Below are 15,263 nucleotides of genomic sequence, written 5' to 3' on the forward strand. Positions count from 1 at the left end.
AAAGGGAGAGCCCCCAGTTCAGAAATCACTGATAAAAAAAGAGATACAAATAAACCTCATTTTAAAAAATGAAAAATATATGGACAAGAATATCAGCAGAAAGAATTATGTTTTTTTTAATTGATGACCCTGCCAGATTTTTAAATGTTTTACAAATTGGTAATTCTAAAAACATCTGGTATTTAACAAAATATTTTAAAATAGATCACCAGATCAGAATAGGAAAAATCTAAGAAAAGGAAATAGACCATTGAAGAGTTCAGTTAAACTCAAGAATATAAAAATATGATTTTTCAAAAGCACTATCCAATATAGATTAGTGGTAAAATTCATTAATGATATGGCAAAAAAAATGTATTTAGATCTATATCTCATCACATATGCTACATTCACTTAATTGGATCAATATTTGAAAAACATTTTATTTGAAATTACATTTTTAAAAAATTTGAACCTTGACCTCTGTTCAAATCCTTTCTCTAGTGCTTATTGCTTCTGTGACTTTGGGTTTAAACTTTAAACTTCCCTAGACAGAAAAGAGAATAAATAATATATTTTCCCAGTTGAGGAGAGGACAGAAAGTTTACCTATCGAACTAATAAAAGAAATGACAAGAGACAAAACTGATAGATTCAAGTAATAAAATAATTTTATGAGATTAAAAAGCAGTTTTCAACTTTTTCTCTAATGGCATAGATTAAGGAAAAATTCTTTGTAGTAGCTCTCTATGATCTATGATGTGTGATCTTCTCAGAATGGGTGTTCCCTCCAGTCACACAGATCAGAACCAATCCTTCCCTGCCAATTTATGCCGGTCCATTAAATAAGACAGTCAGCCAATAAACATTGCTTAGCACCTACTATGTTCCAGGCACCGCTAAGTGATGAATAATATATTATTTGCAATAATGTTTACAGTTTACAGTCGCTTGCCCAGGACATAGAAGGTGCTCATTAAATGCTTATTTATTTAATAAATAATAAATGCTTGCTTCTCCCATCCTATGGGACTCTCAGTGGTGAATGTATATGATAATCACCCAATAAGCATTTATTTGGCATTTGCTGTGTATCGGGCAATGGGGATGCCATCAAGGGGTATAATTCTAAGCATTAGGACACAATTTATAAATAAAAATCTCACTACCAAATTTAGGAAAGCTATGTGACACAGTGAATAGAGAACTGAGTCTGGAGTTGAGAAGACCAGAGTTCAAATTCAATCTCGGTTTTTTATTGGCTGTGTGAACCTGGGCAAGCCATTTAATCCCTGCCTCAATTTCTTCTTCTGTGAAGTGGGAATAATAATATCACCTGCCTCCCAGGTGATCCTTATGGTCAGGATCAAATAAGAAAAAATTTTGTAAAGCACTTGGTGGAGTGCCTGGTACATAGTAGGTACTATATAAATGTTAGCTATCATCATCATTAAATTTCCAAGGAACTGATAAAAATTGATGAGCGATATTCATTCTGCAATAAGAATTCCTACCAAGGGCATGAATGGAATAGTTTTTGAAGAGAAAACACAAATTAATAGTAACCCTAAATGACCCTGGGCATACATAAAAGTTACAAAACCAACCATAGCTCTTGATCCAGTGAGCTCACTCTCTGCCCTATAAGACTGTGCCATACAAATGTTATTATTCTTAGAAGGAAAAAAGGTCTATTGATGTAAAAGTACTTCTCCTCACTTTATCTAGGAGAACTGGTAGCAATTTGCATGCCCAGTCTTTGAGGAGCAGTTGAGTAAATGGAAGTGTATTAGTGCAGCACAAGACCATGGCACTATAAACATTTCCTCAGCTGTAAAAGGAGGTTGGACAAAATGATCGTTAAGGTCCCTTTCCAGTTACAAATCCTATGATCCAATGGCCAAATGAAAATATGAAGAATGCAGAGCAATGGGGGGAGATTTATACAAAATGATAAGGAAAGAAAACTGTAGACAAAGAGAGTGGTGTGATGTAGCGTGTTGGGCTCTGCATCAAAGGATGTGGGCTGCAGTTCTGGCTCTGTTTACTTACTAGTGTTTTGACCTTGAGCAAGTCACTCTCCTTCTCTGGGATTCTTTGACCTGCTCTGTCAAATGAAGGGGTTAGACTAGATGTCATGGATCCCAGAGGCCTTCTGGCCCCAATGTTCCCTTCAACTCCAGATCCTATGAAGTACAACAACATACATATGACTATTTAAAAGAAATAAACACAAACAATAACAACAGAACTTTTTAAGTGAAAATGCAGAAAAGAGGTCAGAAGTGGCCAGAGAGAGAGTAAATTGCTATTGTTATTTTGTGGAGGGGTGTTTTAGTAAGAACTGAGGTTTCTTTAGTATAAAGAACTCTACCGGTGCAGATCAGCACCTCTTTTACAATTTATAGGCTTAGAAAGTTATCTTGGGTATTTAGGGGTTAAATGACAGAGCCAATACATGACAGAGACAGCACTTGAATCCAGATCTTCCTGATTCCTTGGCCAACTTTCTAACCACTATGCCCTGCTACCTTTTAAAAAATATTTATTTATTTGTTTTTTGGAGGGGGGAGGGCAGGGTAATTGGGGTTAAGTGACTTGCCCAAGGTCACATGGCTAGTAAGTGTTAAGTGTCTGAGGCTGGATTTGAACTCAGGTCCTCCTGATTCCAGGGCTGGTGCTCTGCCGCCCCTACCCTGCTACCTTTTAAAAAATTATTGATGCCCGTGTTTTCCTTTTCTTTTAATAAAAATATGAATAATTTAGATTTTATAGTTTTGTTCCACATTCTTTTTGTCTTAGCTGAGAGTATTAAGCTGATAATCATTTTTAATGACAAATTGCCAATTGACCTAAGCTTTTCAGAAACAGGTGGTGCCCAAAGGCAAGGTCATCATTGTTATGTTATTATTTTTGGAAACAATGGGATATTCTAGACAGTCCACCCCTAATCCCTCTGCTCTGTGGCAGGAAGCACGGTTCCAGCTGTGTTTGCCATTCCAGCTGCAAACAGACCTGGATTCACAGGCTACTTCATCCCCACACCACCCTCGTCCTACCGGAACCAGGCCTGGATGTCATATGCAGGAGAGAACGAATTACCAGGGCAATGGGCAGATTCGGTAAGAACTTCCTTTTGTCTATCACAACACTTCATCAGCTTTCTTCTCCATACTCTTGGAGAGATAAAGCAAAGGTATGAAATGTCAAGCATGTGACTCCTGGTACCTGCCATGTGGCAATCCTGCACAAATAGATCACTTAATCTTAATCTCTGTTAAATGAGGTATAAGAGTATCAGGTTATGATAATACCGTGTTTCCCCGATAATAAGACCTATCCCGAAAATAAGCCCTCCCCTTACTGTGTAAGATTCCTCTAAAATAAGCCCTTCCCCGAAAATAAGCTCTATTGAGATTGCTACTGTAGTGAAGGTGATCCTCTGCGCTACACGCTACATTACGGCACCCTCTGTATGCACCGTCCCCCCCCCAGGTGAAACGCACACCACGCTCCGAGCTGCATCCAATCAGAGCTGCAGCAGTGAGCGCATCCTGTTCTTTATTGAATTCATTATTGAATAAAGGTACATTTTTTTGTTCACATTTACCTGTTTATTAAAATTGCTGTCAATATTCATTAAAATAAGCCCTCTGGTGTTTTTCTATCCAAAAAAATTAATGACAGTGTCTTAATATCAGGGAAACACAGTAGTATATAACAGTATAATAGTAGTAGTCATAGTGGTGGTGATAGAAGGAGTTCACTATAGCATTTTATAAATATAATCTTATTTATCCCCTTAACATCTTTGGGATCTAGGTACTATTATTATCCCCATTTTACAGATATGAAAACTGAGGCAGAAAAAAGTCAAGTGACAGGATTACACAGTTAGTAAGTGCCTGGGGCTAAATTTGAACTCAGATTTTCCTAATTCCAAGTCCAGCTCTCTATCCACCTAACTTCCTCATATCATACTATATTATGGTAGAATTATAGCATGATAGTAGTACCAGGGGTTTTGTAAGCATCAAATAAAATAAACATATTAAATACAGCATAAATAATCATAAATAAAATAACAAATAAAATACAAAATGTTTTGCAAACCTTAGAAAACACTAATTAATGAAATTGATGATGAAAGAGGAGAAGGGAGGAAGGAGGATGAAGAGGCACATAAAGCAGTTTGCCCCTATGCCAGAGTTCATATACTGCTATCCTTTTTGTGTTCTTATGTCCCTGTTTCTCAGAATTTTGCTCCCTTCTCTTTCCTATCAGCAGTTACTTATTATAGTTCTCAGTGCACCATTCCTCTACATGCCCCACTTCTAAGAAAACTTGTTAGATTTGTTTGTAAAATAAAAGTAAATAGGCACGGAGTGAGGACCAGAAGACCTACCTGATGAGTAAATTACATAAGCTTTGTATTATTTACCACTCAGAGGCTTTTTAAATGTACCTTCTAGGTCTCAAATGCATCTTACGTGGTTGAGATCACCAGATAAATTAGACTTCCAATATTGTTGCAAGTAGGCCAAAATCATCTACACACTGTGGGCCCTCCACTGCCCTCTCAGCAAGTGTTTTAAACGTGGATTTTATTAGTTTCGTGCCCAGTTGTCTATCAGTGGGCCTTTTACACATGTCCTCATCAGAGCTGTCCAGAGTTTCATTTTCTATTTTCTAAGGTCAGGAACCTAGCTTGCTGAATGTGGTTAGCTAACCAATCAACAGGCATTTATTGAGTCTCTGCTATGTGTCAGACACCATGCTGGCCACTGGGGATACAAATACAAAGAATGAAACAATCCCTCTTTCAAGGAGTTTACATTATTTTTAATGAATTAATTTTTGAAATGAAAATTCTCCTTCTTTCTCCCCCAATATCCTAGAATGTTTAAGTAATTTGCCCAAGAGTATACAACTGGTGAGTTGTATGACCAGGATTCAAATCCAAATCTTTTGATCTCAAGTCCAGAACTCTTTCCCCTGAACTTGTGGGGGTAGAAAATAACTCTTATAATAACCACCATACCATTTTGTCTGGTGGAATGTATAGTCTGATGCTGAATCCCAAGAGTTCCAGCTGAGACATCAGGGTGCTCAGCCCCATAGGACCAAAAACCAGTTTTCGGCCAAGGAAGGGACAAGGATGCTTCTCTGTCCTAAAAAAGGTTAATAGTAAGTCAGTCAAAAGGGGTTAGTCCAACAGGGCCAGTGGCAAAATAACCTATCTTTTCCACTTGGTGGGTAAGAACGTAGGACTCCCATAGCATCCTGACTTTTGACCGGTAGGACTGACAAGAATGGACTGACTCAGAAGGTAATGGGGTCCATTTCACTAGAGACCTTTAAGCAAATGCTGTGTGATGACATCAAGAATGTTACAGGGGGAATTCATTTTCTTGCATGGGTTAGACTAGTTCCCCAACAACTCTGAAATTCTGCGAGTCTGTGATCCAGAGATGGGAATGGAAAATAAAATTAAAGGTCAATGCAGCAGTTCAATGAGATAGAAAAGAGATGGTCAAGAGTAGGGATCTGGGGCAGCTGCTATCATCGTACTCAGGCCAAGGACGGTGGGAGCTGTTTACCCTAGGGTGAAGGGAACTAACCCTTACTCTCCTATCACTGTTGCCACCTGCTGTAGCTACTGTTGCTAGCTGGCTTCATTTTCCTAAAACAGGAGTTCTCTTTTTCCTCCTTTTCCTTACATCCCTGCTTCTGTCCATGGTACCACCCTCTCCCATGACGGAAACCTAAGGATTGATCTTTGATGCTCCCCTTCCTCTCACTTCTCTTATTGTTGTCTGTCACTTCTTCTTTGAAAAAATAATACCTAATATGTATATAGCATTTAACTTGTGCCATGAACTGTGCTAATAAGTTAGTGCCTTAGAATTATTTCATTTGATCCTCACAACAACCCTAGGAAGTGGTGCTATTATTATCCCCATTTTACAGATGAGAAAACTGAGGCAAACAGAGGTTTGAGTGACTTGCCCAGGGTCACACAGCTAGTAAGTATCTGAGGCTGAATTTGAACTCAGGTCTTCCTGACTCTCTATCTGCCACTTTATCCATAGTGTCACCTAGCATCTCAACAAAGTTACATAGGGATAATAACAGCACCTACATCACAAGAAAGGTTGTTGTGAAAATATTATCTCCACCACTTGGCAAACCTTAAAGCGCTGTATGTTAGCTATGGTTATTGTTGCTATTCTTGTAGTTACGATTATACCTGATCATATACCAAGATCTGACAATTCCCATCCCACAACATCTGTCCTGCCTGGCCCCCGCTCTCTATTCCTGGGGTACCTGCCCTAGCTTAGACCTACATGACCACCTGCTTAAGCTATTCCAGTTTCCTTCACAGTGAATTCCCCACTTCTCCTCCCTCCCAACCTTTGTATCTCTGCAAAACAAACCTTTTCTCTGCACAACAACAGCAACAATAATAACTCACATGTATGTGGATTTGCAAATTCCCTCCTCACAAGCAGAGATGCTGCCATCTTTTACTTGTCTCCCCCCAGTGCCTAACACAGTGCTTGGCACATAGTAGACACCTAATGTTTATTGATCAAGCAGTAATAGCACGCATTCATATGGATTTGCAACGCTCCTAGGTGGCATGATGGCTGCACACAGATGTCCTTTGTTGAATGATGACAGCATACTTCTTTGTTGAGTGCCAGACCCTATGGAAAGCTCCAGCTTCATCCTTTTGATTAGCTGGATCCACCTCTCTGGGTTTGTCCTTCTCCAGCTGAAAATGAGTCAGTGTCCTTTTTCATTGTTTTTAATTAAGTGGAAGATGATTATTCTAGTTTAAGAAGGCTTTTTCCTGGAGCACAATTACCACATCCAATTACCTGGTGAACAGTGCCTATTAGCAGTGCAGTTTCTAGCGAGTTGGGTTTTTTTTTTAATTTTCTGTCAGCTACTGTGTGTAGTATAAAAAAAAAAATAAATGAGACCAACTTGCAACTATTTATTAGACACTGTGGTTGTATCTGGTGACCAACTCAGGCCATCATCTGGATATTTGGTCTATGTGGCAGCCATCGACCAACTGTTTCAGTTGGATTTGACATCTGCTATATGTTGGGTGCTGAGGGAACCACAGAGAAAAATAAAGCACTTTCTCTGTTCTCACAACATTTACAATCTAGCTGAAGAGATGAGACATTCAATTCCATTCAAGTCAGAAAGCTTTAAATACCTACTATGTGCCAGGAATGAGAAACTGTGGCACAGTGGGTAGAGAACTAGACTCAGAATCAGGGTGACCTGGGTTCAAGAAGCACTTTGGATACCTACCAGCTGTATGACCCTGGGCAGGTCATTTAACTTCTCACTGGCCCCAGTCATTCTCTCTAAGAATCCAGGTTGCAGTAGCTGTTCTACTAGGCAGCTCCTTATACCCATGAAACCATATGTCTGGACCCCCCCCCCAAAAAAAAACAGAATGAAGATAATGGAAAGCTGAATGAAACAATCCCTGCCCTCAAGGAGCTTACATGTACACAAACATGCAAATATAGACTTATGTATAAAGTAAACAGAAAGTGATTTGGTGGAGGGGGGGAGGGAACGGAGAAGGGAGACCTTAACATCTGTGATTCAGAAGCATCGCTATCATACAAGGTATCAATGACTACCTTGTACATGAAGAGATCAGTAGAAGTAGACCAAATTCTAAATAATCAAAGAACTAACAAAAATCCCAAAGAACAACTCACAAAATATAACTCCTTCATGACAGAAAGGCACGAGAGAGCTAGGAAGTGATAGAGTAGTGTAGGCATCATCCAATGTGGTCACTGTATTGGATGCTTTTGCTTAATTGTTTCTTTAAATTGTTGTTACAAGGAAGGGTTCAATCTGGAAGTGAAAGTTTTGTTTTGGTTTTTCTTCATGGATGACTAGGGTGGAAATACAGCAAACATCAATGAAACATGTTTAACTGTTTAAAAAAAAAACAACCCTAGAATACCAAATACTAATAATAGTGATAATAGCTAACATATAAGATAGGACTTGAGGGTTTGTGCCATCTCATTTGACCCTGGGAGGTAGGTGCTATTATTGTACCCACTTTACAGAGGAGGGAATTGAGGCAGACTAAGGTGAAAAGATTTGCCTTTCCAGCCTCTACTGGAAAATCTTGATAGTGAGCTGGAGGGAAAGAGCACAGGTAGAGGGAAGAACTGTGAGCAAAGGCTTGGAAGTGGGATATTTCTAAAGATTCAGCTGTTTTATGACAAATAAGAAGACCCAGTCTCAGGAACACTATAGAAGCTGTCTTTTAAAAATTAAAATTAAATTAAATCATTGGGCCATCCAGGTAGCCTATGTCCAGTCATGGTCTCAAGCTCTTTACTACATACTTGCTAATGTCTAACTCATATCACAGGGTTCATGATGTCATTAGTCTGAGGCTGTATGAAATAAGACTAGAGTTGTATCTTCGAAACCTTATTCAAACCCCAGCTTTGTCACTAAGTACATGGTCATATCAGCATTTACTTACTCTGAGACGCAGTTTTCTCAACTAAAAAACCATAAAACTCACAGAATAGTACTTTTACCACCTCAAGTAGATAGGCATGTGAGATGTTATATCTTCCTTCTTCTCTATCCTAACTTCATATAGTGCTTATTACACATCAAAGGTTTAATGATTTTTTGCCTAATTGAATTGAATTTCATTTACCACATTATACTTACTAAGGCAAGGAAATCTGCAGACTCTTGGAGGCATTGAATCCAGAACTGTGTGCCTTGAAAAGCGTTACAATGGCATAAAGAAACTGAGTAATTAATTACATCCAAGGCAGTGATTTATTTGGTAATGCATACCATTGCAAAGCAAACCAGGTCCAAGGTTTTCCATAGGCAAAGACCCAGAAGCTTGGTTTTCCATGGTTAATATACAATTTGGAGGAAGAGAAAAACAGAATTATAGGGATTGTGACACCTGGTTTCTCATTGTTGATGGTGGAATCTGGAGACACCAAGGTGAGAAGGAAGAGGGTTTGTTTTGTGACATTCCTTAAGTAGGGTGACCTTTGGGAGCAAGGAGCTTTAGGGGCAGCTAGGTGGTACAGTGAATAGAGCACCAGCCCTGGAGTCAGGAAGACCTGAGTTCAAATCCGGACTCAGATACTTAACACACAAAAAAACTAGCCGTGTGACCTTGGGCAAGTCACTTAATCCCAATTGCCCTACCTCCCCCCCTTCAAAAAGCAAAAAAAAAAAATCAGGTGACTTAAAAGCAGCTGAAACTTAGCTTCACAAACAAATGGTGGATAAAAGCAAAATGGAGTCACTTAGGCTCATTTTTAATGTGACAAGTAACTACATTTTACAACTATTCTCCACACAAGCTTAATTTAAAATAACTGAAAAATCAATGAACTACAACAACCTATTTCCAGATCATGTTGGTTCATTTAGGTTTCTCTGGGTATAAAAATGCACCTTGGTGACATCATCTCCTACTCTCTCATCTGGCCTCTCTTCTAGGTTCCACTCCCAGGTTACATAGAGGCATATCCCCGGTCACGCTACCAACAGACATCCCCATCAAGACTCCCCCGGCAGTACAGCCAGCCCACCAATATGCACCCAAGTCTGGAACAGGCCCCCATGGCCTCTGCAGCAGCATCTCAGCAGAGCCTGGCAGAGAATGACGCTTCTGAAGCTCCGCTGACCAACATTTCCACAGCAGCTCTGGTGAAGGCTATCCGGGAAGAGGTGGCTAAACTGGCCAAGAAACAAACAGACATGTTTGAATTCCAGGTCTAACACTTAGGAGCTCTCCACTCTTGTAGCCATCGAACTCCCAACCACGAAGCCTGCAAAGAGACAAGGAAACGTGTCTTCTGTTTGCGTGGTGGGTCTTAGGAGAGGGGGTGGATTTCTGCCTGGCCCAGCACTTCCTGGAAAGTTGAACTCTGGGGTTTCTGCTAAATGGAGTAACGCCTTGAACAGCAAAGCTCTTGACCTGTCTATTCAGCTGGCCAGGCCAGGTTTCTTGGCTGGTAACTGTGTTTGATATGCTGATACATTAAAACCATGGATTATGATTGTATGTCCTGAGAAGCCTTAGGCATGAGAGAGATGCTTCTTGGTATACTGCTCTCCAATGCCATATTTCATAAGTAACCAGAGAGAGGACAAAATCCAGACCTAACTACCATGACCTCTGCATGCTCAATCTGTATTTCTGTGATAAAAAAAAAAAAGGTGAGGAAAAGCACCAGACTGCATTCTTTCTCGTTGAAACAATAGCAAAATTTAAACAAACAAAAAAAATCTCTGAACTTGGGATAAAGGAAACTGAATCCAATCAAGTAACTTCAGCCCCTTTTTATTTCAAGCTCATGCTCAAGGCCAAGTGAAATTTATGTTTCTGGTTCTCCCCAAACAATCGCCCTTGTAAATAGTCCTGACTTAGTTTCTCATTAACTGTACAATGGCCCGAAAGCAGAGAAGATGGGAGAGGAGACTGATTGTGGAGGCGTAATTGGTGTTTGCCAAATTCTTAAAGGCCCCTGTTGAGCATCTGAAAAAGTGTTGGCCTTTGGGGAATAGAATGCATTGTGAGTTGTGCTGAAGACCTAACAAAAAAATAAAAAGAAGATGAAGAAGAGAGAATTGGTGCAAAGAGCTTTTGGGAATTCTACAAATGAAAAATGGTTATTTGAGTCTGTTTTCTTTGCCCTACATTGAAAGTAGCCTGAGAACCAACCATCTCTCTCTGTTTCTCTTTCTCTCTCTCTCTCTCTCTTTCTCTCCTAGAATAATAGGTACATCTACTTTCACAAGGAAACCTCTGTTTATCATAAAGCTTTCCAGCTCTCTCGAACAATGCTGTTCAGTAAATGCTGCCAGGTGTCTCAAAATAAAACTGTGATTGATGTCTGTTCAGAATGGGATATGTGAATCTGCAGACTTTCAAATTCCCAGCCAGTGTTTTAGAAACTTTGGAATATGGGCAACCTGTTGACTTATGGTCCAATGTAAATCAATGAAAACAAGTGTATGAATTTAACCAAATCATCTTGCTCAATGGAAGCAGGGAGTTGGGGGGGGGGGCTGGTATTTACTAAAATGACAGACTGCTGACCATGGTGTACTTAATGTTGCTAATACTCTTTCACCACTGGTAGGGAATCTGACCTCTTCAGCTCATTGTAAGGGACACATCATCCCCTGGAGCTACTGAACATGTCCAGAATTCATTTTCCCCAAGTCAAATCAAATAAAGTAACATCTTGACCATGGGCAATACTCTGGGTTCCTTCATTGAGAAACCAGTTTCAGTAGCAGAGGTCCCCAGTGTAGGGGATGGATGTACTTGACATAAGTTGAATTCTGTGCCAATGGCCTCCCTTCATCCTGTAATCCATTCAGCTACAGCCATATATATGTTCTTTATCTGACCTGATCACCTCATTCTCCGCATGAGTTTCTTTGGTCTTTAACTGAGATGAAAAGTCAAAGTTGGGTTAGCTTGGGGGCCATGTCTAAAATCTGAGAGAACATGAAAGGAAGGTTCAGACTAACAAAGCACATACAGTCTTTTAAAACTGAGCAATTTTTTGTTTCAAAAACAAAGAGCCCATCTCAGATAATACCAGAGATAATGGGTGGTAGAATCTTCAAATATCTATCTTGGTCAGACCATATAGAATAACGAGGAACCTTTTGGTAAACTGGTTGATTTTTCAAAATGTTAGTGTTTTTTGTTATTTAAAAAAATCAGATATAAATAAAATGTATTTTTATAATCTCCATGTGTATATACTGTATATTTCTACCAGTGGCCAATTTGTTATGGACTAAGTACTAAGTCAACTTGCAAGACACTATAGATGCAACAAGACTTTATTGAAAAATTGATGTGTGGTGTGTAAATTTAATCTTAGTTAGGCAGTCAACTAACGTGAATGCAAAAAGAGCCAAAGAAACTCAGCCTTTCATACAAATAGGTATTGGTCTGATAAAGTCAGTTAACAATCCTCGTTGCTTATTAATGCTATTATATCTGCAGTGCCACTCTCTCAATCTGGGAGTGTTTACCTTCTCTCCAAGTGGTGTTTGCCTGGAAATCCTGTATGTCAAATAGAACCTTAAAGACAATTGTGCAATTTAAATATTTATGCTTTGGGATGAAATCTCTGAGCTCTGGACATGTTAGAGTTGATAATGAATGCATGTAAAATTCATGGACATGTAAATGTCCTCAGCCTTTACATTACCACAAGTTTGAATTTTTTCATATAATTTTTACAAAAAGCTGTATCTCCCTGTTTCCCCAGGAAGAGTTATTAAATCTTTGAAGTCAATTCTAGTCAATTATATTTTTTCAATCTTTTGGGAAAATGCCAGAGTTCATTCTTTCATTAGAAAGATTCTAGTGTGTACTGTATTCCTAGTCATGGGTTCTACATTCAGGAAAACTCATTAACTTGTAATCCTAAATGTTAGTTCTGGGAAAGAGCCTTAGGAATCTTCTCATCTAAATTTACAGATGAGTAAATTGAGACCCAGAGAGGACAGGTGACTTACCTGCCCTGGGTCAAGCATCCAACAAATACTAAGTTTCTAAGTGCTAGGCACTATCCTAGGTACTGGGGACACAAAGACAAAATAAAGTAATCCCATTCTACAGAGGGAGACAATATGTACATGCATAAATGAATACACAGGGTAATTGAGGGACTCTTGATTCCAAAAACACTGATTATTCACCTACATCATACCTTCTACCATGTTGTTTATAATGCACATCTGTAATTTTTTTAAAATGAGATCACATATGATTTGGGGGGGGGGGCTTATGGACAATATCCCCATTACCAATACTCCTTTATTCAAGACATTTTCATTGGCTTGCTGGTTCAATTTAAACTACGATACTCCAAATACAATGAATGACCTGAAGTAGCAAAATGTTCCTGATTTTGATAAGTATATTATTCCAACATTATGGGGGGTGGAGGTAGTTAGGAAAGGAAGATTGAGAAAGAAACTTATTATCCCTTTACCATATGATGTTTTAAGGACTCTTAGGCCTGGTGCTTTGATCCAATAGGTCTTATATACAAAAGGTGTTTCCACCCAATATGGGTTGGTTCCATGCCTCAGTCAACCCACAGAATCACAGTCTTGGCATTGGTAGGAATCTGAGCCTATCCCAACCAACCCATACCTGAACAAGAATTCCCTCTACACTGCAATCAACAAATGACCATCAAAGCCCCAAATCCCAGGGTAAACCATTCCATTTGTGGATAGATCTCATTATTATTAATTATTATTAGCAAGTCTTTACGTAAAAGGGAAGGAAAGGGGACTAAGCATTTATATAGGACCTAGCATACTAAGCGCTTCACAGATACCTCATTTGACCCTCACAACAACCTTGCAAAGTAGGTGGTGCTAATGAGATATTTATCAAGTGCTTAGCACAGTGTCTGACACCTAAGAAGTACTATATAAATGCTAAATATTATTAATATTAATTATCCCTGTTTTACAAGAGGAAGAAGTGACTTGCCCAGGGTCACACATGTAGTATCTAAGGCCAGATTTGAACTCAGGTCTTCCTGATTCCAGACCCAGAGCTCTATTCACTGTCACCTCACTGCTGTATGAAACCAAAGTCTTACACGTATTACTCCTGAAGACTAGAACTAATTGATCTGTTTCAATGGCACAAGCATCAAAGGTTAGGCTGTTATAAACCCTAGTAGGTAGGACTGCCACAGTTGAAGTAGGAGTAGAAGGAAATGTTTTAAACAATCTCAACAAAACAAAAAGGAAATCTCTTAAAGTTCCTAATAGGGTCAAAACCATTTATAATAAAAAAATATTTTTTTAACGATTTATCCAATTTTGTCTCCTTCCAATCTTCTTGTCCCTTTCCATCTGTCAATGTAGTTGGTGTATAAGGTTGTTCTTGTAGATCTTCCTTCAATTTGCCTTATTTAAATAATCTTTCCATATTTCTGTATATTCTTCATCTGTCATAGATATCCCATTACATGGCCACAATTAATTCAGCCTTCTTCATAACCATTGGGTGTATTGTTTCCAACTTTTCCACTGCCCCAAAGGAAGTAGCTTTTGTTCAGTTCAGTCTTGTTTTCTTTTAATTGCTTTACAGAAATGGGATCATGGGGTCAGAGAATATGATCAATTTTGCAGTTGTTGCCAGAATACTCTGCAAAAGATTGCATCAATTTACAATTCCACCAACTATGTGTGAGTGCATCTGTTTTGTCACTCTTGGTTTTACTAGCTTGTTGGGTGTGAGGATTTAATCTGTATTCAATTATTAGAGGGCTTGAACAATTGTCAAGTTATTAGACATAATTTGTGTTCCATCTTTTGCACATTGCGTATTCATATCCTTTTACCCATTAGAGATTGCCCAAGTCTCTTATAAATGTGTATCAATTCCATAGAGATTCTGGATGCCAGACTTTTATCAATTAACAAATAATGAGCATCCAATTAGCAATTACTAGGTCCCAGGTTCTGTGCTGAGGCCTAGGGATTTAAAGTTTGTCAATATATCATTTTTATTTTTATTTTGCTTATTTTGTTCTTTTCATTGTTGTACAGGCACAAACACAAAAGATGTTTCTATTTCTGGAGCTGCTCCTTTGTTCCATTTATCTACTTTTCTGCTTTTCAACCAGTTACAGTTTTGATAATTACTGGTTTGCAACATATTTTAAAGTCTGACATAGTACATTGTCCTCCATTAACTTCTTAAGCAACATTCCCCTTTATTTTGTTTGTACAATAACAGCTGACAGTCTATATGACGCTTTAAGGAAGTTCTTTTACAGATATTATCTCATTCAATCCTCAGAACAACCCAGTTAAGGAAACTGAGGCTGAGAGAGGTAAGTGACTTGGCCAAGGTCATACTGTCTAAGGTGGGATTTGAACTTAAGTCTTCCCAACTCAAAACCCACCACTCTACAATACCACCTAGGCATTAGGAGTTTATTTAGCTCTATAGAATAACCCATTTGGGGTGGCCAGGTAGCACATGGAGTAAGAGTACTTGCCCCAGAGTCAGGATGACCTGGGATCGAATCTGGGCTCAGACACTTAGGACCCACCCAGAAACACCTGGCCATGTAACCTTGAGCAAGTTACTTACCCCCAATTGCTTAGGGGCGGCCAGGTGGCGCAGTGAGTAAGAGCACCGGCACCACAGTCAGGATGACCTGAGATCGAATC

The 15,263-nt window shown here is 39.0% G+C and overlaps 1 protein-coding gene across 1 annotated transcript in view; it reads left to right on the top strand.

The window, feature by feature from the left end:
- Positions 1–12,349, top strand: part of KIAA1549L (KIAA1549 like) — a 297,003-nt gene extending 284,654 nt beyond the window's left edge. The window contains exons 20-21 of the mRNA XM_069091091.1: positions 2,949–3,100; positions 9,522–12,349. Of these exons, the coding sequence (XP_068947192.1) occupies positions 2,949–3,100; positions 9,522–9,803 (434 nt within the window). The 3' untranslated portion in view covers positions 9,804–12,349. The remainder of the gene's footprint in view (positions 1–2,948; positions 3,101–9,521) is intronic.
- Positions 12,350–15,263: the final 2,914 nt, after the last annotated feature.

This window comes from Petaurus breviceps, unplaced genomic scaffold (genome assembly GCF_028583685.1).
Source record: "Petaurus breviceps papuanus isolate PSGF00001 unplaced genomic scaffold, PetGlider_PUasm1.0 188, whole genome shotgun sequence".
In the NCBI taxonomy this organism is placed as follows: Eukaryota; Metazoa; Chordata; class Mammalia; order Diprotodontia; family Petauridae; genus Petaurus; species Petaurus breviceps.